Here is a 26,573-nt window from a genome sequence, read left to right as displayed (position 1 = left end):
CTATATAGTTGTTGATTCTATTTTAAAGTACTCTAGAGGGGGAGATTCCAGGACATACCTTCATATACTTTTTCCAGCTTTTATTAGCCTCATAGGATGCTTACATACAAATGAACTCAGAATCTACCAATCAAAATTCAAAATTATTCTGCTAAACCTGCAAGTAATATTTCAGTCTACCAGCGATGGGAAGATTATGTCTCCTCTTCTACTTCCCTCCACGTATCTACCACTGGAAAGCTTTCCATTTCATCTCATCCTTTTATTCTTTTATATGTTGATAGCAAGTTATCCTTTTCTCCTTTCTTCTGATCTTACAATTATAGAGTAGATGCAAATTTATAATGCTGGTTGGTAATGTTTAAAATTTAACTTGCTTTATATTTTTTTATGTTTAACAATGAGAGAGATGTATCCAATGTCTAATTGCATGAGAACATAGAAATCACAGATTCTTAGTGCCAGGTGAGATAGTAGAAGGTACATTCCTACAAAATTTGTGTTTGGACAGCTTCAATGGCAAGGAACTTAATATATCATGACACAGCCCAAACATCTCTGAAAAATGAAATTTCTTGCTAAAGATCATAGAGCATCTAAGCTCCCATTTCCAAGGTTAGTGCCAAGTTAGTGCCCAAGAGATCTTGTTGGTTCTTTTTGATTTTTAATAACCATGCAGTTTAAGGGGAAGATTTTTAAATCACTCATACTCCGATAAAGCACATTTTGTCCTCACTTCCCTGCTTTCCAATCCAATTTACAAGTTTTCATTTTCATATAGTGTAGGTTTTACTTAATTTCTTCAGGAATTTAAAGTAGTATATATAAATTATCTAACATAATTCATTTTAAACATACCTGGAGCTTCACTGCAGACAATTTAACTATAGTTTTATTTAAAGCATACATCTCTTTTCTAAAGTATGAAAATTCCTTACATTAGACAAGGTTGACGTAGAATAGACCCACTATTTCATATTTTCTGTGTGCACTGGAACATAAACGAAGATATGCTTCCCTAAGACTTCAGAAATGAAATCATTATGGGAGAAAAATCAGAAAGCTGAAATAATCCCGACATTATCTAATGACAGTGTATTCCCATACTGTTATAACTTTTATGCGTACATTTATAACAGGAACTAAAATTACAAACTTTGAAAGATGAAAAGACACAATTTTTCAAAAGGGCCAAATTCTCTATCTTTGATTCCAAATAAAATTAGTGGCGATTTCAAAAATAGGACTCAGATCACCCAAGTGTACAAAGATAATACATAGCTACATATTTTCAGTGCAGCTTTACATTTTGATCATTTTTAAAGACTGAAGTAGGTGTGCCTACTGATATATTAAGCCAGAAGCAAACTCAGCGTATGGTCAAAATATGCACTGCTGATGAAATTAAGAATTTTAACTTTTGGCTGGAGGACCACATATTATTATGTCTTTACTACAATTCAAGAATGGAAACCAACATTGAGATGTTATATTACATTTAATTGTTATATTCAACACATACTTCTTAACAAATCTGTGTTTTTCTTGACTTATTCTCATAAGGGAATTGAATAATTTGGAGATATAGTCTAATTTCTCTCTGGTGGGGGTAGAATTTGCCAACTAATCTTGTGAAGGGGTTGTGAAGCAGTTTTAAGAGGAAAGTTTATAGCACTAAATGCCTACATTAAGAAAAAAGAAAGATCTCAAATAAACAACCTAACTTTATAACTCAAGCAAATAGAAAAAGAAGAACTAATCAAGCCTAAAGTCTGCAGAAGGAAAAAAAGAGTATAGCAGAAATAAATGAAATAGAGATTAGAACAATAATTGAAAAGATCAATTAAACTAAGTTGGCTTATGAAAAGATAAAGAAAATTAACAAGCCTGTAGTTAGACAAAGGCGGCAAAGAAAGAAATGAATGAGGAAACATTACAATCATTACCACAGAAGTACAAAGGATCATCAGAGACTACACTAACAATCATACACCAACAAATTGGTTAACCTAGAAAAAATGGAAAAATTCCTGGAAACAGACACCCTACTAAGACTGAACCATGAAGAAATAGAAAATCTGAACAGACCAATAATGAGTAAGGAGATTGAATCAGTAGGAAAATGTCTTGCAACAAAGAAAAGCTTCACTGGTGTATTTTAGCAAACAGTTAATGAAGAATTAACACTAATTCTTCTCAAACTCTTCCAAAAAATTGAAGAGGTGGGAGAACTTCCAAGCTCATTTTATGTAGCATTACCCTGATACCAAAGCTAGATAAAGGCTGCATAAAAAAAATTACAGGACAATATCTCTTAGGAACATGCAAAATCCTCAACAAAAAATACTAGCAAACTGAATTCAACGGCAAATGACAAGGATCATATACCATTATTAAGTGGGATTTATCCCTGGGATGCAAGAATGGTTCAACATATGCAAATCAATAAATGTGACACAATGCACTAACAGAATGAATAAATGATAATCTGCTCATCTCAATAGATGCAAAAATAGCATTTCACAAAATTCAACATCTCTTTATGACAAAAACTCAACAAATTAGGCATAATAGGAAGGTACCTCAACACAACAAAGTCCATATATGACAACCCCACAGCTAACATCATACTCAGTGGTATAAAGCTGAAATCTTTTCCCCTAAGATCAGGAGCAAGACAATGATGCCCACCCTCATCACTTCTATTCAATATGATACTAAAAGTTCTAGCCAGAGCAATTAGGCAAGAGAAAGAAAGAAAAGGCTTCCAAATTTAGAAGGGAACAAGTTCATTGTCCTTGTTTGCAGATGACATGATCTTTTCTATAGACAACTCTAACGATTCCATGAAAAAATTGATAGAACTAACAAACAAATACGGTAAAGTTGCAGGATCCAAAATCAACATACAAAAATCAGTAGTGTTTCTGTGTACTAACAACAATCTATCTGAAACAGAAATCAAGAAAACAATCCCATTTTCAATGGCATAAAAAATACCTAGGAATAAATTTAACCTAGGAGTTAAAAGACCTGTACACTGAAAAGTATAAAACATTGATGTGTGAACTTGGAGAAGACACAAATAAATGAAAAGATATTCTGTGTTTATGGGTTGGAATAATTAATATTGTTAAACTATCCATATTACCCAAAGTGATCTATAAATTCAATGCAATGCCTATCAAAATTTCAATGAAATTTTTCATGGAAATACAAAAACCCATCTTTTGTGGAACCACAAAAGATCCACAATAGTCCAAAGAATCTTGGGCAACAAGAACAAAGCTGGAGGTATCACACTACCTGACATCAAACTATACTACAAAGTTATATTAATTGAAATAGCATGGTACTAACATAAAAAGTGACATACAGACCAATGAAACGGAATAGATTTCCCAGAAATAAATCTGTACATTTTCAGTCAATTGATCTTTGACAAAGGTTGCAAGGACACAAAATGAGGAAAGGACAGCCTTTTCAATAAACATGTGTTGGGAAAGCTAGATATACATACAACAGAAAAACAAAATTGGACTTTTATTTCAAATCATATTAAAAAATCAAGTCAGAATGAATTAAAGGCCTAAATATAAGATCTGAAACTATAAAACCACTGGAAGGAAACATAGGTGAAAAACTTTTTGATATTGGTTTGGGCATTGAGTTTTTTGTATATAAACCTAAAAACACAGGCAACAAAAGCAAAAATTAGACAAATGGGATTTCATCCAGCTAAAAAGCTTCTGCATATAAAAGAAGACAATCAATAGAGTGAGGAGACAACCTATGGTATCGGAGAAAATATTTGCAAACCATATCTTTGCAAAGGGCTTAATATCCAAAATATATAAGGATTCAAGCAAATCAATAGTAATAAAACAAATTACCCAATTAAAAAATGGGCAGAGGACCTGAAAAGACATTTCTCAAAGCAAGACATACAAGTGAGCAACAGTATATGAAAAGATACTAACATCACTAATCAGCAGGAAAATGCAAAATTAAAATCACAATATTACCTCACACCTGTTTAAATGGCCATTATCAAAAAGACTAAAGATAACAGGTGTGGGTGGGAATGTAGATTACTATAGCCATTACGGAAAACACTATGGAGGTTTCTCAAAAAAATTAAAAATAGAACTACCATATGACCCACCAATCCCTCTACTGGGTACATAACTAAAGGAGTCCAAGAGATATTTATTTGCACTCCCACGCTCATTGTAGCATTTTCAAAACAGCCAAGATACGTAGCCTAAGCGCCCACTGCCGAATGAATGGGTCAATAAAATGTGGTATATACACTCAGTGGAATACTACTCAGCCTTTAAACAGAAGGAAATTGTTTCGTCTGTGACAACATGGATGAACCTGGAGGACACTATGCCAAGTGAAACAAGCCAGGCACAAATAGACAAATGCTTCATGACCTTACTTATATATGGAATCTAAAGAGGCTGAACTCATAGAGCGGGGAGTGGAATGGTAGTTACCAGGGGCTGCGGGACAAATTGGCCACAGGGCACAAAGTTTCAGTTGGATGTTTGAATATGCTTGGAGGTGTATTGCACAGCATGGTAACTACAGGCAACAATACAGTGTTGTAGACTTGAAAATTGCTAAGAGAGTACATCTTAAATATTCTTACCACAAAAATGATAAGGATGTAAGGTGATAAATGTTAATTAACTTAATTATTTCACAATGTATACATAGAGCAAAACATCAAGTTTATACCATAAATATAAGCAATTTTTATGTGTCAATTATACCTTAATAAAGCTGAGGGAAAGAAAAGAACTAACTTGAAGGAAATAACAATGGAAGACGTAACATCTCTTTTGCTGCTAGAAATGAACTTTCGTCAGCCTCATTGCAAAGTAAAACCACAACTTTCTAAACAGATCTATCACAAAATCAGCTCCCCCAAAATCAAATTTTATCAAGGAAAAGATTTGAAATGTAGATTTAAATATGCCTGCAGTAGAGATGTGCTATTAATAAAGAAAATAAAGATGATTTAGTTTTTTTTTTAAAGAAACACATTTGAAAAAAACTGATGTTCTTGGATGCAGAAATAGAATACATACTGGGTTTAGAAGGATTGTGAGGAAAAGTTCACCTCCTCTGATACTTTTATCCAATTCTTGGGGTCCACCAGGATACTCTTTGTAGAAAATAGTGTGTGTGAACAGCCCACAGGTCTGTCGAGGGAGGACCTGAAGAAAAGGGAAAAACGGCACGTTGACATGATTTCATTAATAACTTCACCACTGTCTCATGACTTCAGAGTCTGCAAATGCTCATTTCCTGTTGGAGTTCCTTGGTTGTTAGGGTTAAAATCTTACTGAAATCAAGAGCTGATGTGGGTGTAATTATATAAATATTAAGGAAGTTGCCAAATCAAAGCTATAGGACATATAGGTTAAAGAATTTTCACTGAGTTCTGTAAATCTAACCCAACACGTGAGTTATGTTAAAGGATTAGCAAAAATGAATAAATAAAGAAAGCCTTCTTAGGATGAATTTCCTTCAAGAATGGAGATTCTTCAAGGTTATTTTTCACGCTATTAGGGCATTTCTCTCTGGCCTTCTGCAATCCCATCTTGTGCTGTGCAGAGCTTTTGGGATTCAACACCATTGGTTGTCGTCACTAATTTTGTTTCTACTACACTCTGAATTTAAATTTTATCACAGTAGTAGTAAATTATCTAATGACTGATTCTGGTATATTCTGTGGTTATTTCTTTTGTAAATCTGAATGTTTAACAGGGAAAGCAATTTAGTAATTTTCTTCCAGAACCTTATTTTGAATAATAAGCTACTTATAACCTAATGGAAAAATGCATCTAATTGTCCAGAGTAGCTATAATTTTTTAAATTCTTTGCCTAATTATGATTATAGTTTATATCAAATTTGAGGTAAATGAATGCATGCAATATTGTTATTTCCTAATATGTCAAATGGTCATGCAACTTATTAAATAGAAATTTTGGTCTTTTCACTCTGATTTGAAATTACATAAGTAATGGTGTTTATACCACCTAGATTTCTATGGCCAGCAATACTACTATTTGCATTGTCAATGGCTTCATTGAAATCCGAGGCTTCTTTATGTTTTCTGGTACCAATTTACAGTAAAATAAAGTTTTATGATTAATGAACATTGAGTACCAGCTCTGGTTAGGCATTCATGCATTTTCATTTGAAATAGTGATTAGACAGACAGGTAGACAATTCTAACAGCAATATGAATAATGGATTGGTAAGGTATAAATATTTAAAGGAGAGAAAACAGTTTGTAAACTATTGCTCTCATCATGATTTAAGTCCCTGGAAGTAGAGTTGGACACTTAAAAATAAACTTACTGTATCTCAAAGTGTATAATTTTTTTATTTCAGTGAGTGATTATAAATTCCCATCTAAAATCCACTTGGGTTTATTCTTATTTATAGGAAATAATATGACATTCTTATATCAAGTAATTATTTTTTCAATTAATATATCTGAAAAGAAAAAAATAGAACTTCCTTTTTGGGGTAGGTAAGGAAAAGATAAAAAGAGCAGTATCCTTAGACACTCGAATATCTAAAAGCCAAAAGAAACTGAATGGATAAATTTAGCTCTTGGATGCTATTATTTCATTCTGTTTGTTGATAGTGTAGAAATTTAAGAGATGTTTCCTTGATCCATGGAACCTTACTCTGCCTGTAAAACTCTCAGTAACACCACCCAACCAAATATATACTGAGAAATTCCCCAGGAGAATTACAGAACCCCCAGGTAAAATTTCAATTCTGAAACTGCAATGGATAATCTATACAAAACTCATTCCCATTAGTTCCAGCTTGTCTTGGACTTGCCAAAGCCACCCCACAGCTTAGGGAAGAAGCCTATAGCCAGACAATGTGTTGGATGTGGCCAGGCACCACCATGGTAGGTTGGGAATTTCTGATAGGTGTGTAAAACAAGGATCTGATACATCCTTGGAGGTAATGGCACTCTGTCTTCAAACATCCCACAAACAGCCACATGCGCTCACCATGATGCCATTGTGAATGAAGCCCTTTCTGTACCGTGCCGGTTTCAAATGTGGATACTCTTCGGTGCTGGTGACCTGAATACCCCAGACCTTCTTCCAGGCTGCGTACAGCTGGATATGAACCGGGTAGACCCCTGAGTGGTGTGGGGCCACAGCATAGCCCATGTTGATAGGTATTCCGTGTTCCTGAAAGAAAGCAAGAGCAACACCATGATGGCGGGCGTGTGGCCAATTAATTCAAATTGTTTCCACAAACACCTATTTAGAATACATTGAATTCTATGTTAAGTAGGAGGGGGGGAAAAAAAACACTAGCAAGTGGAGTTTTTATCTTTCAGCAGCTCATAATCTTATAGGGCTCTGATGGTATAATCGATATAGTAATTACTTCGAGCATGTGGTGTGTGGGAGAGATTAATTCTGAATTTTGCATACAGAAAGTTTTGGGAGAAGATAGGAAGTGAACTTGGCCTTTCATCAGATAGAAATAGGGGAAATTAAAAAGGTGTCATTTCAGCAAGTGCCCAAAGACAGACGATGAAAGAGCATTGTGTGTGTGTGTGCGTGGTGTGGGAGGGGGTGAGAGTGTGTGTGTGTGTGTGTGTGTGGTGTTGAAGAAAACCAGAAAGGTAAGTATGAAGCATGAAGTGATGAGCTTTTACAGTTAAACTGAAGGAGGTAGAATTAATTCTATCTGAATACTTTAGATAAGGAAGCTCTCTCAGCACGGAGGGCCAAGATCTTTCCAGATTTTAAGAAGGATCTAGTGACAACATGTCAAGATGAACTAACTGTAAGTGGGGAGAAAGTTAATCAAGGCTGTGTATTAGAAAACTATTTATATAGTACAGATTAGGTAGAGATGGGTAACTAAATCAGATTATTGGTAGTCAAGTTAAGAGGAGATTAATGCCATACAAGATCCAGGGAGGTGTGGGATACGGAGGGTGGAGGAAAGACAAAGGTTAAGATTCCCCCTTGGTTTTGAACCTTAGCAACTCAATTTATTTTTATAAAACCTACACTTTCCTAAGAGATGCTTACCTTGGGTAAACCGTCAACTCTAAAGAGGAAAACAGGTATAAATTTAAAACAGGAATATAAAAAGGTTGTCAAAGGATGGTATTACGCTGCTAGGTACATGAAATAGATCGGCGGTGTTCTAATTTCTGCTTCTTTATATCTCTCCCTTTAAATGCTTATCTGCTTTATAAAGACTCCTTGCAGGATTGAATCTCATCAATTGAGGTTATAAATGACAACGCGCAGTCATATATGAAGCTGATTGAATCAATAAACAGAACACAAAAGTGTTGACTTGACAATTGCCATTTATATTTTCTATTACATGGTGTGCAGCGTACGTAGAAAAAGAATTCAGTCTGGTATCATAAGCAGGCAATAAATGGATCACATATCTGCAATGTCTAAGTCATACCCCACGTTCAGCTCAGACGACGGACCCTAAATATTTCACAAGCCTCCATCATTCTTCCTTTTATGTAATGACCCTCATTGTGTAGCCAAATTCACCTCCCTTTCACCAAGACTACTTGCATTCTCTAACATCTATTACAATAAATGGCTCTGTAGAAAGCCTGAATTATGAAATCAATGCTGCAAAATGAGCCGGAGTCTTTTGCCAGGCACCAGGGAGAACTCGATTCTCGGTGTGTGCGGGAGAAAAATACTTTTCCCAAAAGCTTATATTTTCAATACAAGGCAATGTTGGAGAATTCCAGTCATAAAAGTACTTGGAAAATACCAGAGAGGAGCAGACAACAGCTGTTAACCGTGACACATCACGAGGGTACGTCTACTGGGAAAGGCCCTAACTTCTCTCTGGTTTGTTCCATGCTGCCTAAGGAATGGTCTGGAAGTTCTCTGAGGACGAACAGTCACCCAGAAGCCAGGACATTGCCAGTAGGTGGGTGCTCTGGGTGTGAGTACAGGCGGACTTCCTCATGGGACAAATTCAGGGTCAAGGATGCTCGAACTCCTCTGTCTGGTAAACAGAATCTGTCTGACTCTGACTATTGCCTAGAGAGGTTTCACAGGAACAGGGAAAAAAAAAAAAATCTGTTATCCTCTATTTTCTCTCTCAAGGGATTCATACTGAGGTTTATAAGCCTTGTTCCATAATGTGAAAATAACAAAATCAACAGCATACAAATGTGAATCATCTTTACTAATCACTGTGTTAGTCCTTATTTTCAATCATTGCAGAATATTTTATTCCAAATTTGGGGCCTAAAATGCTAGATAAGTAAGTATCCTAGACACAAAGAGATGAAAAATAAAATCAATGAAAAAAAATTGAAAAATCAAACAACTATATCTCGCCAGGAAAAAAAAAAAGTTCACTTTTGACAGAGTAAAATGAATTGTAGAACTTTCATAAAAAACCAGAAGGTAAAAAGCAATTGATTTGGTGAGTAGGAAGGAAGGGGCAGTAAAAAGATTTTATTATATTTATTGATTTCTGGGGGCTTGATGTTCCACTGTTTTATAAGGTTCTCATATTACACTGGCAACTGGAGCTCAATCAAAATAGTAAATCACACTAGATAATTATGAGTTTATGCTTTTTCAACCTAAATGATAACACAAAGTGAAAAGTAATTCCCTAGTAACTCTTTTCCTGGTATCAAGGAGCTTACTGGACTAGAAACCTCCATTCTTTACTGTCCAGGGTTTAAAACTCACTTCACAGAGACTTGGTCAACTAAAACACGAACTAAACATCGTATTTACACAAGATCACAAAAATTACAAAATTTGCAAGGCTTTCCGATGTAAGTATAGGAAGCACTTGACATTCTATAAAAATCCACATAAATGACAGAAAACAAATAAATTCAAACATGGCTTTTATTATTTTGAGAACCATGTCTCTTAGAGGATCTAGAAATTCTACACTATTATAACATGCCACTGCAAATATTTACAGGGCAGTTTGACTGGATCTAATATCTCCAGTTACATTAAATCCCAGACGGTTGGGAAATGAGCTATTGTGGCAATTTATAAACTATATAAAAAAAGGGTCAACATTTTTCAAAAATTAGAATAAAATAAAATGCATTTAGCACTAAAGCTCTAATAGAAATTGAATGTCATTTAATTTTTCTTTGATTTTGATTTTCATTCCTACTAATCATATATCTCCTTACAATTTCTTAGTACCTGATATTTATGAAGTGTTTTTACATTCATGTCTAATGTGATCCTCATGAGAGTCCTGTGAGGACTGGATGTTGTTCATAAAATATGGAAACAGAGGCTCAGAGACAGCACGAGTTGGTCATGTTCACAAGTGCCAGAGCTAGACTTGCACCCAAGGCCTCTACATTCATAGCCTTTGCTTTTGCTTTTCCACTAAGTCGATTCTACTGTGATCCCTCCCCTCCCCAAAGTTAATAGCTGAAAGTACTTTACTTAAAACATGGGAATTTATATATATATATATTTCTGAACTGGAATTCCTATCCACTCTCTTTTATTTTTTTAATTTGGAGAGGTTATAAAGCAAAAATCTACATTTCTCAAAATCCTCTGCAGCTAACCTTTTTTTTTTTTTTTTTTATTCTGACATAGGGTCACTCTGTCGCTGGGGCTAGAGTGCAGTGGCATCATCATAGCTCACTGCAGCCTCAAACTCCTGGGCTCAAGTGATCCTCCTGCCTCAGCCTCCCGAGTAGCTGAGACTACAGGCACATGCCACCACACCTGGCTAATTTTTCTATTTTTTTGTAGAGATGGAGTCTTGCTTTTGCTCAGGCTGTGCGGCTATCATTGTTAATGCAAATGAGGTTCAGCCAATTAGAAGTACTCAAGACAAATTTTAGAGTGTGCTAGGGAGGCAGAGGCTAAATTCTGGCAGCTCCTAGCTCCTGTTGTTGGCTTGTAAGAACTTGAAAGAAAACAAGAGGCTCTTCCGCAGCGGTATTTGGTGTCCATGTGCGAGGCAGTGGCAAAGGTTTATTGTTTTGGTCAGAGCTTCCTGGCGGCCTCAGAAATGGTAGCTCCCCTAGGGAACCAGTTGAGTATGGCCCTGGGAGTCCCTGCACGAACACAGCCTAGAATCTGCTCCAAAGAATTGAGTTCATGACTTATATATCAAGCACTTTGCCAAGTACTGGGGTAGACCACGTATAAGACATGACCTCTGCCTCCGTGAAGTTTGAAATCTGGAGACAACTGTGGAAATCAATCAGATAGAGTCATCTTAATTCTTACTGAGTTTTGACCTAAGAGTGTTTAATTCTGAAAAATTATTATAATTTTTAACGTCTAGACATTTTTCTAATGGGAAAAAATGACGTTTCTGATATGCACATCTGTGCAAATCATCCTTTAACATTGTCTTAATAGATATTTAAGTTAAAATAAAAAATTATGATCTAGAGGCTCGCAATTTTAATTTTCCTTAGGATTTTATTAGCAATTGGGTAAATGCAATTCAATATAATAAATCATGACTAAGAAGCATTTGATAAGAGTAGAATATGGATAATTACTAGTGTTGTGGTGATAGCTCTAGTGATGTAGTTGAATGAACAATGAAGTTTCGTTGTTGAATTTTTTCTGCACCCAAAAATAATCAAATGGAACTTAGATTCAGAGATAAAGTACTGGTACTTCCAAGAATGATTTCTTTATGGTTTTTAGATAACAGTTAATAAGTATGAACTTTAGAATTAAAAGGATAATAATCTCATAAAAATACTGAAAGGAATAAACTACTCCAGATCAATGGCTGTTGTAAAAAAAAAAAAAAAAAAAAAGAGTATCTTGAATCAATTTGTTTTAGTTTTAATGAGCAGAATTTATATATATATGACTCTGTTAAGGATAAGCTAGAAAAAGATAGCATTATTAGATCCTATGTATTTCCCACGGAATTCATCTTAAAGATAAGATTGGATATTTAATAATAACTTAAAATCTTAAAAATAGGACAAATGAGTATATATTCATATATCTAAATATACATCGACATATACAAATAATTTTAAATGGTGTATTTCCACTCCAATCTCTGTTTGCATTTTTACCATCAGTCTTCTTTCAAAAATAATAACCTCATCTATAATTCACCAGGATGAACTCATCCAATGGTTCCTTGTTGCATTCAGGTTAAAGTCTAAACTACTTAACTTCACTCTCCAAGTATCAGTAGACATTTCCTCCGGGGCACATTCTCTGGTGATGCTCACCCATCCTAGACTGAGTTTGTTCAGCTAAGTTTGGGTCCTCACAGTCTTCCATGAATCTCTCTATATTAACACTTTCTCTCCTGCATTTGAACGTCCCTACCAACAGAGCCTGACCCCTTTGTGTGTACAGATTCTTTCTTTTTCACATAACTGTCACTGGATCTATCACACTACATGGAATATAGGGAGTCCATAACAAAATATGTATTATTCCAAACAGTATCCTACAACCTGGACTCTGGGGACAGACGGTGTGGATTTGCCACTTATTAATTATATAACCTTGAGAGATTCCCTTTTCTGTGCCTCTGATTTCTCGTCTATACAATGAGGTTAATAATATTAGGAGATTAAATAACGAAACGAATAAATGCGTTAATATTTACCATGCTTAAAATAGTGCCTATGAAGTCATAAGCTCTATTTAAGTGTTCAGAAAAGATACATAGATCATTCTGGACAAAGTTCTATCAACTTTGGCAAATGCAAACACAAGGACTGCAAGCTGTAGCCAAGGACAATGACTAAAGATCGAAGCAGAGGAGAGATTTAGAATAACAGCAAAATACATGCCAATTCCTAAGTCCCACAGAGACGGCGCAGAGGGTAAAATCAGAAATAATAGTGGCCCGTCCAGCACAGCTATCTCCTCTTTCCAGCCTGCTCTCTACCCAGAGGCCAGGAGGGACTCTAGGATATACTATAGTAGGGACTATTTCAATGGGTTCCCTTGCTTTCTGTTGAATTTGACAAATGGAGACTCTAGGTAAGAGATCAGAAGGCAGAAACAGTAAGTGGGCTATTTATTCTCTTAGCTCCCTCCATGCAAAGTCCTCTTGTGCTGTCAGACCCCTTTAACCAAAGCTTAAAACAATGGTCAAAGTGTCCCCCAGCACCCACAAAATACGCAATTCTCTCCATCTCGTTACTGGTGGCCTCTTTTGTCCATTGCCCCTTCAAGCTTGGGATTTCGTAACTCCCTTCCCTGCACTGAGGCTAGGTATTGCTCAGGTATTTCTCTATACCCTGTCTATTCCTTTGTAAATAGTATTTTGATTAAGTCCTCTGCAAATACCATCGTCATCTCTCATCTTGTGGCACCTGAGATGCTCCAAATAGTCATCACAAAATCTCTCTTAGATCCTGGGGACATAGATTCACTCTATGGTGAAACCCTGCAACGTAGGTAAGGTAAGGAAGGTGCAACGTAGGTTAGGTAAGGAAGGTGCAACGTAGGTAAGGTAAGGAAGGTGCAACGTAGGTTAGGTAAGGAAGGTGCAACGTAGGTTAGGTAAGGAAGGTGCAATGTAGGAAAGGTATGGGAAGGGGAGCAGATGCTCTGGAAAGAACAGTGCTCCAGTTGTTGATTCTGGTGACCACATCTTGGTGTCAGCATGCATTGCAGCTCTCCTTTGCATGTGAAGATAACCACATCCTAACATTGAGCAGAGGGATCCGTAGGCACCACACGGAGAGGCAGAAAGAACCACAGGTGAGCAAAAGCAGCACCCTGGTGCTGCATTTTTTGGACAGTCACTGGCAGATATTTTTCAGAAGACCTGCAATAGCATGGAGAGCCAGAGACTTAGAGAAGAGCAAGGCGGGTGCAGAGGGCTGGCTCACGGACACACAGGACTCATTCCTGGACTTCACGCCAATGGAAGTGGAAAATGGATGGAAGGGTCAACACGACAGGGGAAAGAGCCAGACAGATGCCATTTTCTCTGTCATTGGGTGGAACCTTGAAGAATGGCTGGAGGAGTCAACACGACAGGGGAAAGAGCCAGACAGATGCCATTTTCTCTGTCATTGGGTGGAACCTTGAAGAATGGCTGGAGGAGTCAACACGACACGGGAAAGAGCCAGACAGATGCCATTTTCTCTGTTGCTGTGAACTTGCATTTGTACTTTGGGAGATGGGGCTTACGAAACCATAATATGCTTGGGATGTTTTTATGTCCCCAGGGCTTAGCAGAAGGTCTAGCACATTTTTGGTATTTAACAAATATTTTAAAGGAGATAAATAAAAATGCTATTAAATAGATATAACATAGGTGTTTAATAAATTTATGTAGATGGAAAAACACATGAAATAATGACTGCGTAAATCAATGTGCTTAGAGCAAAGAGGGAATGCATGAAACAGTGCCCTGTTGAACTTGAAATGTTGATTTGTCCCCCTAAATGCACAACTTCTAGGGAGTGACACTGATGCTAAAGAGAATAGAGCTCATTATCTATTTTTCCTTTCAATAAGGATTTGGGACTATACTGTCAACTTTGAAAATGGTGCTAGAATCATTGATTTTTCCACTGTGTTATGGGGACCGAAATTGTCTTCTGTTTTCATAAGTGATAAAAGCAATGACTATGTGACCCTGGAAATTGGCTGGGTCAGTCTTGCCACTTTTCGGACTGAAGCTTAGTAAATGGTGACAAATCTCTGGAGGGCTCTGTGTTACAAATGGATTTCTTTCTTTTGAAAAAGAACTAGCACAGCAATGGCATTGCTTCTGCAGAGTTGAACTTTCCAAGCCTAAGCAGAGCTATTCTGGGCCATTGAGACACATTCCTTTAATATTCTTGACCCTGCTGAAGGTCTACTTTGCTACTTAAAGGGAACGAACAGAACTAAGCAAAGCCTTCACCCGCATTGTATAAAATGTGCCATTTCAGCTGAGTTGGCAATTGCACTACTAACTTTTTGTGTTCAGAAGTCTTACTTTATTGACAATCAAAATGTCCACCACATTTTGGCTTATTAATTCCCTTTACTCCACACATATTTATTATGCACCTATGATTTACCAGGAATCATTCCAGGTGTTGACGATATAGTAGTGAAGAAAACAAAAATAATCCCTGCGATCAGGGAAACTTACATTGTAGCGAGGTGCAACTGAGATTACACAAAACAAGTCAGTAAATCGGATAGTGTATTAGAAGGTGATAAGAACTATGGAGAAAAATAAAGCACAGGCGGAGAGAGAAATGAAGGGGCATGGGTTGCAATATTAAATGGATTATTCAGCAAGGGTCTCACCTACTTTCTCTAGAAGATAATATCTTGATTTAAACTCTAAAGTTGTGAGGGAATGGGCTATCCAGATAATTTGAGAATGATTATTTGGGGCCCATGTGCAGCCCGGGCATTGCTGAGGAAGAGCGAGGGTTCTATTGTTTCTGGAGCAGAGTTAGCAAAGGGTGAGGTTAGCAAGAGATGACGTCCAGGGACGGGGTTGCTGCAAACAGCGTTGTAAGTTTTCTAATGCGCAAGTCTGCGGGCACCGTTGGCATTGACCTTGCTTTCTCATCTCAGAAATTGCACAAGTCAGCGTCACTGAAAAGCAGGGATGGGCACAGATCCTTTAGGTGCTTATGCATAAAGATTATTATAATTATCATATGTTTTCTATACATACGTTCACGTTTCAAATTAAAAGCATGCCTACCGTTCTATTTTTATTTTGTTATTATCATGTGGAAGCAGCAGTTGTAATAGGAGCACGCGGGAGTTCTCTTCTGCTTGATATTTTTTCCAGGGAGGTGAGAAGCAAGATCATCAGCCGAGAGTGTGGCTGGGACAATTTGCACGAGGACAGAGGAAAAGGTGTGCAATTGCCATCAGCCTTGCAAAAGGATGCCCTCCCTGAGTGATTTCTTATTCTTTCCCCAACACCTGAGACTTCCAGACCAGTCCAACCTAATGAGCAGAACATTGTAATCGTCTCTCTTAGCTCTCGTCTCCGCAGGACTTCCTGAGGACTCAGCGTTGATCACCCACAGCCCACTCTCCAGTCAGAACACGCACAGACCCCACAACCTCAGACCCACACAGCCTGACCTGCCTTCCAGAACCCACCATGAAAGCCCTCGCCCTTAGCTGGTCTAGGAGATGAATTTGAGAAACGTGTTTCACTGCCCAGCGAATGAATAGCAAGACACCACTCTCTTCTCTGGCAAAACTCATCTCAGTCATTGGCTTTCCGTGGGGAGCAACTCAACCGAGGCCGGACCCCTTTGGGTTCAGTAAGAGAATTTGGGGCTGAGACTCAGATTGTGTTGCTCATGGCTTGGTGGTCGCAGAGTGGGGGGAGACTGAATGCCCCCCTGGCAGCCGCCCAGCTATATTTTGGGCTACATTGGTTTGGACCCCCTGCTGGCTAGGGGCTCACTGGCCACAGACGCATCCCTGATTGCCATGAAAGAACAGATCTCTGGATTCTGGCTTTGCCTCCGGACAGGTGAGTGTCATTTAAAGGGACCATACAGTGGGGAACACGCCTCTCAGTTTGAGGAATTCCAAACAAATTCCAACAAATTCCATTTGTTTTTGGTTGGAGAAGCCCTGATCATTTGTGAGAGTAGGAACTCTCCTAATCGTTTTGATTTGCCACTCCCCAGGATTATTTGTTGAAACTGCAGTTTTTTGGGGTTTTTTTGTTTAAAATCTTTTGAATTTTTGCTTATGTTCGTATGCGCCCATGGGAAACCAGAATTTGATCCCAGAATGCAGAGCTTTGGGATGCACTCTCCAAAACTGGTCTGAGTAGAGCTATGAACCTATGAAGAAAACGAAAATGATATTTTTTTGTAATGCTGTTTGACCCTAGTACTCTCTTGGGTATGGAGAAACTTGGCCCCTCACTGGGTCATTAAATTATAATACAGCCTTTGATTAGATTTGTTTTGTCATGGTACCAGAAAATGGGATAAAAGCCCCTATCTTTTATGTTCCTTTGTCAAAGCAAGCCAAATCAGATTAAATGTAAAATTTTAGTACAACGGACAGGGGCCTCTAAGAAGGTTGGGGAAAGAGAATCTAACCCTGAAAACCCCACCCTGCAGTGGGAAGGAAATTCTTTCCTGGAATAACTTCGGGTGGCTTTGCCCCAGCTCCAGTCCCCGCTGCAGCTCTGCCATGATCTTACCTACGACCCAGGCTCCAACTTCATGTGCGGTTGCACTGGGCCTCCACCCTCACCCCCAGCCTTCTTGAAATTCCTTTCTTAGTTCCCCTGCTCCTCCTGTGAATCTGGGACCCCTACCTTGCTCCCTTTGGCCCTTCCTAGCTCCTCTTTCTCAGAGGGCTTCTCTGAAAAGCCTGGGTGTGTGGCGCCTCCCTCCTCTCCCTGCCTGGGTACCCAATTAGGCCAAGGTCCTCCTTCATGCCCAGCGGGGCAATTTCCTTTGAGGCAGGTCCCCATAGGGGGCTTCAACGGAAATAGACAGCCCGCCAGACTAATGGGGGTTTATAGCCCATTCACCACTTCTGATTTATATAACCCTGCCTGCAGGGACAACCCACAGCAGAGAACTGATCTCTTTGAGTCTATTTTTACCGTACATCATCCCACCTGGGCGAATGTACAAAGCCTGCTCAACATTTTGTTGCCCTCTGAATGCTGCATTGTCTTACAAAAAGCCAGCGAGGAGGGTGCTCAGCTATGTGCAAAGACCTAAGTAACCAAGTGAGGACAGGACCTAGCGTGGCAGTCCCTCTTCGTGGCCCCAACTGGAATCCCAGTGACGGAGGTGAAGGTAAGATTCAACACTCTTAGGGCTGCATTTCAGATGGGCTCAGAGAAGGAGTCCCTAAGATCAAAAGTTCAGGAGATAAGACAGGAGGTAGATGAGAATCCATCAGCCTTTTCAGAATTGTAGAAGCATACAGAAAGTATGCAGATGCAGACCTGGAGAACACTGAAAACTTGAGCCTGATTCACATGACCTTTATTGGGCAAAGCATGCCTGATATTCAGCAAAAGTTACAAAAATTGGAAGATACCTTAACCTTGCTAATATCTCACCTGGCTGAAGTGGTTGATGAGGCTTTTATAAATCAAGAACAGACTAAAGAACAACGACGACAAAAACAATGCATGAAATAAAGCAGCAGGTTAAATTTTTGGCAGCGGCCCTCATGAGGACCTTCAAGCGTTCCAGCAAAAGAGGCTTTCATCCCCAAAGAGAGGGGAAAAGAACTGGCCAACCCTCCCCTCCCTAGGGAACAATCAATATGCTTATTGTAAAGGGGAAGGTCATTGCCAGGACTGCCCCAAGCTGAAGTGGGAGGGTGGCCTGGAGCCTGCCCTGCCCCTGGCTGGGGGCCGGCTGGGGAAGATAGAGACTGATGGGGTCCCAGGGCTCCCCAAAGCCTCAGGAGATTACAGCCCATAATTAACATCTCCCACCAGAAGCCTAAGATATGCATTTTTTGCTTGACATTGGTGCAACATACTCAGTTCTAAAGGTCAGGTTAGGTAGGTTCAGAAAGACTCACTGTTGATCATGAGGGTGTCCAGAGAACCCTCTCAAATATTTTCTCCAGCCATTAAATTGCGCTATCAGAAATTCTGTCCTCACACACAGCTTCCTTTCCATGCCAGAGTGCCCTCTTCTATTGCTGGGTTGAGATCTTCTAAGTTGCAGGCTCAGTGACCTTTCAGAGCAAGCAAGCACATATCGAAGTTCCTCCAGAACATGCCTGAGCCTCGCAAGTGGCTCTGCTCGCTCCTTTGGCCATTTTTCAAGCTCTGCTCCCTGATTCTGGATCAAGTCAGCCCTGAGCTCCCGGCTATGGGACAACCCGGACGGGCGCATGTGGACCCCACCGGTATCATGGTAGACCTGGGAGCGTCTCCCTGCTGACTCAGGCAGTACCCGTTAAAACTTCAAGCTAAGGAGGGTCTTCCGCCCCTAGTTTCAGCCTTTCTGGAGTATGAACTTCTTCAACCTTGTTGTTCTCATTACAACACCCTCATTCTGCCAGTTCAAAGACCTGGAACCCAGGAATACCGGTGTGTTCAAGATCTCAGAGCAATGAACCAAATAGTGGAGGATATTCACCCTGTGGTACCTAATCACTACACCCTCCTCACCACTTTATGTGGAAATTTTGCCTGGTCTTTCCGTGATACACTTAAAAGATGCTTTCTTTTACATTCCCCTTGCCCCTGAATCTCAAGAACTATTTGCTGTTGAGTGGGAAGAGTTAAAATCTAAAGCCAAATGCCAGTATTGTGGGACTACCCTTCCTCGGGGGTTTAAAAACTCCCTGGGAGTCTTTGGAGATATCCTGGCCAGAGATTTGATGGAAATAGTTTTGGACAAGGAAATGATTTTACAGTATGTAGATGGTATCCTGGTAGCCAGCGAGACTGAAGCTCGATCAAGGCAGCATGCGTAACTGTCGTAGATTTCCAGGCTGGCGAAGATCGTATCAATAAAGTTATCTCAGAGAAAAGCTCAGATCTCACTTCCCACTGTCAAATACTTGGGGTTTGAATCGTCTCAGGAAACCCAGAACCTCCCCCCAGACCAGGAAGAGGCCGTAAACCGAGTATCAGTCCCACCACCTGCAAGCAGTTGGGGGGACTGCCATTGGCCTTGCAAAATGACCTCTTCCCTAAATCAGTTTTGATCTCTCCCCAGCACCTCAGGTTTTCAGACCTGTCAAACCCAACGAGAAGAACATTGTAATTGCCTAACTAACTTTTCCCCAGGCCTTCCTGATGGCGCACCAACCATCACCGACAGCTGATTCTTGAATCAGAACAAGGGCAGACTCCATGATCGTAAACCCCATGCAGCCTGACCCATCTTCCACAACCTGCCATAGAAGACCTCGCCCCAATCCCAAAAGTGCCCTTTCGTCCCTGGCGATACTCATGGTCTCAGTAATTGGCTTTCTGTGCAGTGAGCAACCAAACCTCGGCCAGACTCCTTTTGGGTTCGGTAACCAAACAGTGGTCCAGAACAGTGGGATTATGAATACAATAAAGACTTGTAATGCAACGTCTGGGCAGATGGAAACAAGAATGGTATCATCCACCACATGATTACTTCATTTCTATAGGACTGGAAGCAGAAATATGCAGAGAGAAGATATTCAAAGTGATTTTACTTAATACAAATCACACTATTTTCATAATATATTCATTTGTAATTTTGCCTTAAGTAACTAATATACATCGATATCTTGATATATCTTCTCTTTATTCTCAAGTATTTATATGCAGTGCACATTCTTTTCTTTCTTTTTTAAAATCTTCTACCTCGTTGCCTATCTTCATGGAGTAAAGCACTCGCTGGTTAAGACGGACTAGCTAGGGATGGGTTTGTGTGAAACGGACAAGTTGAAGATGGGTAACTGCCCTTTTGGAAGCTGGATACAATGGGCCTTATTTTCTGATTTTGAACACATTTCCAAACTTTGTGGATCCTTCCACAATTATATACAGGAGCTGATGGGTTGAGATCATTAATGCAAAGCATCACTTTGCAGAAATAGGAGATTTATAGAAACTATTACTTTCTCTTAGCAATGGAATATTTTTCTAATATTATTTTTGAGTCAAGCTGAGATTTCCCTTAGGAGGCATTTTTCCTCCCTTAATGTCAGCTTAACACATTTATGAAAAAATGTTTTAAACATTTGGTATATGCATGAGCCATCCTCTGATTGTCACTTCCCTCCCCCGCCCCCAAATACAAGGTGTTATTACATTTTGTCCTTCTATGACATCCTGTGCCTTCTCTTAAAGTAATTCCTACGTGTGATTATTTGCAATTTTGTGAAACTTTTACTATTATGTGAAGCAGGTTGAATGTTATCAGACAAAAAACTAAGCTTATGTTAATAAATGGTACCGAAATATTCAAAAGAATTAAGTAAATATGTTTACTCAAGTTACTGGCTATAGAAACTATTAAATAATGATACTTTTCTATAGACATGTTCACTTGTTTCAAACTAAAATCATGCTGAATTATTACATTTCCATTATATCATTTCCATTATCATGTTGCATTGGTATCATACTTGGAAATATAAAGCATCAATACAATGTTCACCTTAAAAAAAGTTTACCTCAGCACCCCAATTCTCCTATATAACTGACCAGCTTTAACTCTCTCCACTGTGAACATGTTTGAAAACAATTTCTCATATTCACATATTGCTCAAGTTACTGCAAAAATGACCGCAGGGAACTAAAGTGTCAACTCTAAAAAAATCATGAAATGATAAAAATGTTCAGCCACTATAGATAAAGCATAAAGGACACTATCAAGCTGAGAGAATTTTTCAAACTCAAAAAAGCAAAAGAGGAAAAAAAAAAAGGAGAGAAAGAAAAAGATGTTCTAACTACTGGTTTTGAGGGATTATTCAATTTGAATGGGCTATAGTCAGTAAAACAGTTATATAATGGTGATATAAAATTAGAGTTAAATAATAATGCTAAAAAATTAAAAACTTTGGCTCTTGAATGTTTCACAGTCATTTAATAAAGTATAATCATTGACGCAATGAAATTAAAATTTGTCAGTGAAAGCTAATTATGCTATTATTGACCATTTCAAGGATCTACTCACAAAATTGTAATCTAATAATTAATTGATAAATAGGCACAAAATCTCTCTATCAATACTCTCTTGAAAGTGTTAGGCCATTATGTTTTAGGGTATTTTTCTACAGAAACACTTTTAAAGTGACTAACAATTCTAAATAATGGGGCAACTTGAATTTACACAAATGTCAAAATAATTTAAGAGAAAAAAATACAATGGGAAAGCATTCAAGCATGCTATTGAATAGGGAGTGAGTTCAACCTTTATACCAAAAAATAAAAACCAAACAAAACAAAAAAACAATGGATTCAAAAATAGAGGAGTCTTTGTTTCTTGAGTAATGGGAAATCTGTAGATAAATGATTGCCAGTGTTGGTTCATCAGTTCAAGATTGCCAAAAGTGAGGTCTCTGATTCTCTTGGCATTTCCATCATACTTGGATGGATACCTTAGCTCCAGCCACTTGGACCACATAGTAGGTAAGAAAAAGGAACAAAAGCAAAGGGCTGAAGGGCAACATCTGCCTCCTTCCTGGATCTTTCCTGGGGGCCCCATCCCATGATATATGCTTACATCTGATTGGCTAGAACTATGTTAAATGCCCACTACCTGAAATAAGAGGTGAGAAATTCAGTCCTTGAGCTAGATACTTTGGCTTCACAAGCAAATTTTGGCTTTATTTGGTAAGGAAGAATATAAACGTGGGCACTGAGGATGCATTTAGAAGTGATTACCAAGGACTAAAGACATCTGTGCCCTGAAAGGAGAATATTGAAATAAGGACTTCTTATGTCCTATTGCTAAGCGCCCACTTTCTCATCTTATCTATCAATGACCAATAAGAATACTGATCTAGGAGATTATAGGAGAGCAATAAATTGTAATACATTCATTAGGAACATGGGGAGGTGATATGAGAATTTGGAGAATTGGTATTTCAAATGATAGATCTCTAAGCAAAGGTGATCAGTAAAGTTGGATTTAGGGTACCTGAGTTTCTAACACGTAGGATAAAGAGTTTCTCCATATTCTGGCCCACATGAGCTACTTGATTCTCATCAGCTTCTCATTCCCAACTCAAAGCCTCCTCTGAAACCAAATCAATTTCTTTTTCATTTCTCCAACATTTTATGCTCCTTTTGGAGATTTGTTAAGGCAAGAATTATTATAAATGGTATTTTATGCCCCAGAAATATCACATTTCTGAGGCCATAGTTGGTCACTAATAATCACTGATGAATAGATGTGCATCAATTAGGGATTCATGAAATACTGTTTATCGTGATTCCATTTTGATATATCTTCTTCTGGATCATGTGAGTTAAGATTTGGTAAACCTTTGACAGCAACAAACTGCCTCTGTCCCACATTTTCTTTCTTTCTTTGATTTTTACAACCCTTTAACACATGTAAAACCCACGCTTAGCACACCAACCATGCAAAAACAGACTGCAGGCCAAATCCCACGGGCTCTAGTTTCCCAATCTATAGGACGTTGCAGAACTGATGCATATTTCATCGGAACAGAATGTTCTTGGAGGCATAGTCTGGTGCTCTTTCTCACACTGTCTCTCTTTCGGGGAGCTCTCTTCCTGCTTTCCGCCTCATGCCCCCCGCCCCACCCATTTTTCACAAGTGGTGTCCATCTCGATTGTCCTGCTTTTCATTTTTTCTTCCCCTTATAACTAACGAGCGTCTCTCTGTGGCTGTACCGTGTTCTGTATGTTTGTCTCAAAAACCTAAAATGCCACTTTGTTACATTTCCTGTGCGCCCCTCCAGCGCCCCCCTGCCTACCCTGCTCTATAAGTAACTCCAATTCAGCTTTGCACCTCTGGTGTCAACTAAAGTGCTTAGCAATAATGCACGTTCATTGACTGTCCAGGAAAGGAAGAACGGAAGGAAGAAAGGGAGAGAAGGAGGGAAGAAGGGAATGAGCAAACGAAGGACTGACGCAGGAAAGAAGGGTGTTGGTTTTTACACTGGAAGTGTTAATTTTTGGACACAATTGAAAAACAATTTCAAAGGTTCAAGTGTTCTCATGCACGTGGATCTAACTCTTTCTAATTTTTTCACTTATGTATTTAAAAATATCACTTTTGTCATGCATGCTTTTTTCTCTTGCAATATTTGGTAAGATATTAGACTCTTTCAATTACTAAGTATTTGTGATGCCCTTTGTGTACTCGTATGGAATTATGGGTACACAGAGGATTGCAAAGCCAACTGGAATGTCTTGTTTCTGCTTCTAACTTGGCCATTATGTCATCTTGAAAAAGTCACTTTAGGCATCATCCACCTCTTATTTCAAAAGGAATGATATATGCTTCTTAAAGAAATATGCTGAAAATAATGATAGCCATGGTGAGAACGACGATGATGACAAGCACACACCGAAATGCTGAGTTCCCAGTTACTCTGCTAAGCATCACACACATATAAACCTATGCACACGGCATCTAATCCTCGTAAAAACTTACGAGGCAGAAAACACTGTCATCTTTCTTCTACGTAATTGAAAATTAAAGCACAGGAATTTTAATTTGCCAAGGTTACCCATGTAGTAATTGGCAAAAGATGGAATTTAAACCAGGATGAATCTGAAGCCAAACACAGGGGCTCGACACGCACACTGAGCAATTAGGTAATGACAGGGGCATTGTGAACTGTCACACATTGTAAACTGTCACACAGGGAAGGATTCTTATGTATAAAAATAGCTAAGATTTTGTTGTCTTCCAAAGAACATGAATTTTTTCTTTTGTAATTTGCACGCAGTCTGTTGTTTTGTGTAATACAAATAAAACTTAATAGATAAAATATTAATTTGCTTAAAAGCAAGTACAGTAAATATCACCTACATTAACCAGTTATTAGCTTATCTCCTGGGGGGAAACCTCTGGTGCAATTTTCATGTATTAGCACTTGCAAACAAAATTGGAATGCCTCTAGTTAATCTTAAAAGATTATTTAAAAGCATAACACCGAGAGATCAAGGAAAGCACAAAGAATGATACCCAGGGCTTTATACTTCCCCAGAATAATAATAACAGGGTATCCAGAACAGACAGATGCAAACCTTAATAGATTTATATTAATGCATTTTGGGTGATATAACTAGTTCATTTCCTTCAATTATTGCTGTCCAATTTAAAGTGCATTTTGTTGGTGGAATTTATTCCTTTGATTTTAAACATGTTCGAAAATAAAATAGCTGCTTGACAAAGGAAAAAGATGCCGTAGTTAAAACAGGAATTTGGAGAATGGAGATCTGCTAATGCCCTCAGCTAGGGAAATCAGATAGATAAATATGTATTGTAGAGATTTTCTGTCTAAGGAAAATTCTTTCACGTACCTGCCAATACCAGACCAGTAAGTCAAGGGCTTACCATGATAAAACACATGACAAGAAAAGCTATTTTTCTCTAAATCCATTACTAAGCAGTATGAATATTAATAGCTAATGAAATACCAATTCTAATTTGCAGGCAAAAATTCATGCTATCCTTCATGTTGTAAGTTTGAAAATAGGAATTGATGAGAACCTTAGAGACTGCTTGAATATGCCAGCTTAGAACTTTATTAAACAATATTATCCCACTTGTAAAACGAGTAAAAATCTTATCTAATGTCAATGAGTAGATGAAAGGAGAGAAAGAAGAATATTTTCCTTGCTATTCAATGTACCAATCATGCCATTTATACCCCTCAATTTTCCCTACTAATCTTCTAAGTTTTATATAATAGCATCTCCTTCTCTCAATACAGAAAGATCTGTAAATTCCTCAACAATTACTCATTTTTGCTGAGGTCATTTATATGTTATATTAATTACCTAGGCTATGGCTGAAAAGCCCATTAAGAAAACCAGGCACACAATTTGGCTCCTTTCACTATGGGGAGATGTCCTCTGTTTCTCCCAGAGATCAGCAGCTCTTTGGAGTCCTGAGTGGTGCCACTGGAACCACATGGCAGCTTGTGAGTTTTTTGTGTGACCATGCACAAGTCGCATGAACAAGTTCTGGACCTCAGTTTTCTCATCTGCGAAATTGGAACCTTTCAAAATTACTTTAGAAACAGGCCTAAGAAGCTTGATCCATCTGACTTCCAAACTCAGAGCAACTTAGACTTCTGTTATTTTAGAGATATCTGGGACCTTGATGGTCTAGTTTGCTCATTTCATTTCCCTGAAGTGGGTGGGAATCTGGCCACCAGACCCAGAAAACATGACGATGGCTAGAAGAGAAAGCTGTCAAAATCGTACCAACTGGAAATAGGAGACTGGGAAACTAGGAAAAGTAGACATAGGAATTCAGAAATTTTAGGAACATGGTTTAAGAGCAAATAGTCCTCACAATCTCTGCAGACTCTGAGGCCAGAGCAAGAACCCAGGGGACTAAAATTATTCATATTAACAATGAAAACCTTTAGTCTTTTTGAAAATGTGATGAGATGCTCAGTATACAGATATTAACTTAAAAGCAATAAATTATATATTTTAGGAAGTTGTTCACGGAAATGGATAAAACAATAAATCACTCAAATGCTGAAGCTCTTCAGTGGCAAATGCGTAGCTTATTCATTGTAATAAAATATTCCATGTTGATTTAGTATTAATAAGAGTTGAATCTATAGGTGTTTAATCTTGGCTATCTTTAAAACATGAAGTATTGACATGAAAGTGCGAAGCACATTGACAATATTGTCTTAAATATGAAATATAATTATGGATGGATTGTATCTGTGAACAACACTTTTGGACAATATATGAGAAATGTACGCATATTTAACATAAAAAGCAAAACTAACAGATGATACAATGAAGAGATATTTCTACTGACTACATGGATATATAAGAATACTTTTAAACTGTAATAAAATACCATCTGCAAATACGTATTCTATATGCAGTAACAAAACCACTTAAGTGCTCATAGAAATGAGCTTCAAGT

At 38.2% G+C, this 26,573-nt stretch overlaps 1 protein-coding gene across 2 annotated transcripts in view; it reads right to left on the bottom strand.

Annotated features, from left to right (window-relative positions):
- NDST4 (N-deacetylase and N-sulfotransferase 4) overlaps positions 1 to 26,573 on the bottom strand; it is a 160,918-nt gene that overhangs the window by 53,750 nt on the left and 80,595 nt on the right. For both annotated transcript variants that reach the window (XM_069459071.1, XM_069459073.1), the window contains 2 exons: positions 7,054 to 7,239; positions 5,100 to 5,228 (listed from right to left, as the gene is read on the bottom strand). In XM_069459071.1, coding sequence (XP_069315172.1) covers positions 5,100 to 5,228; positions 7,054 to 7,239 — 315 coding nt within the window. The remainder of the gene's footprint in view (positions 1 to 5,099; positions 5,229 to 7,053; positions 7,240 to 26,573) is intronic.

This window comes from Eulemur rufifrons, chromosome 26, assembly GCF_041146395.1.
Source record: "Eulemur rufifrons isolate Redbay chromosome 26, OSU_ERuf_1, whole genome shotgun sequence".
Taxonomy (NCBI): domain Eukaryota; kingdom Metazoa; phylum Chordata; class Mammalia; order Primates; family Lemuridae; genus Eulemur; species Eulemur rufifrons.
This window is presented reverse-complemented; position numbering and strand designations above follow the sequence as displayed.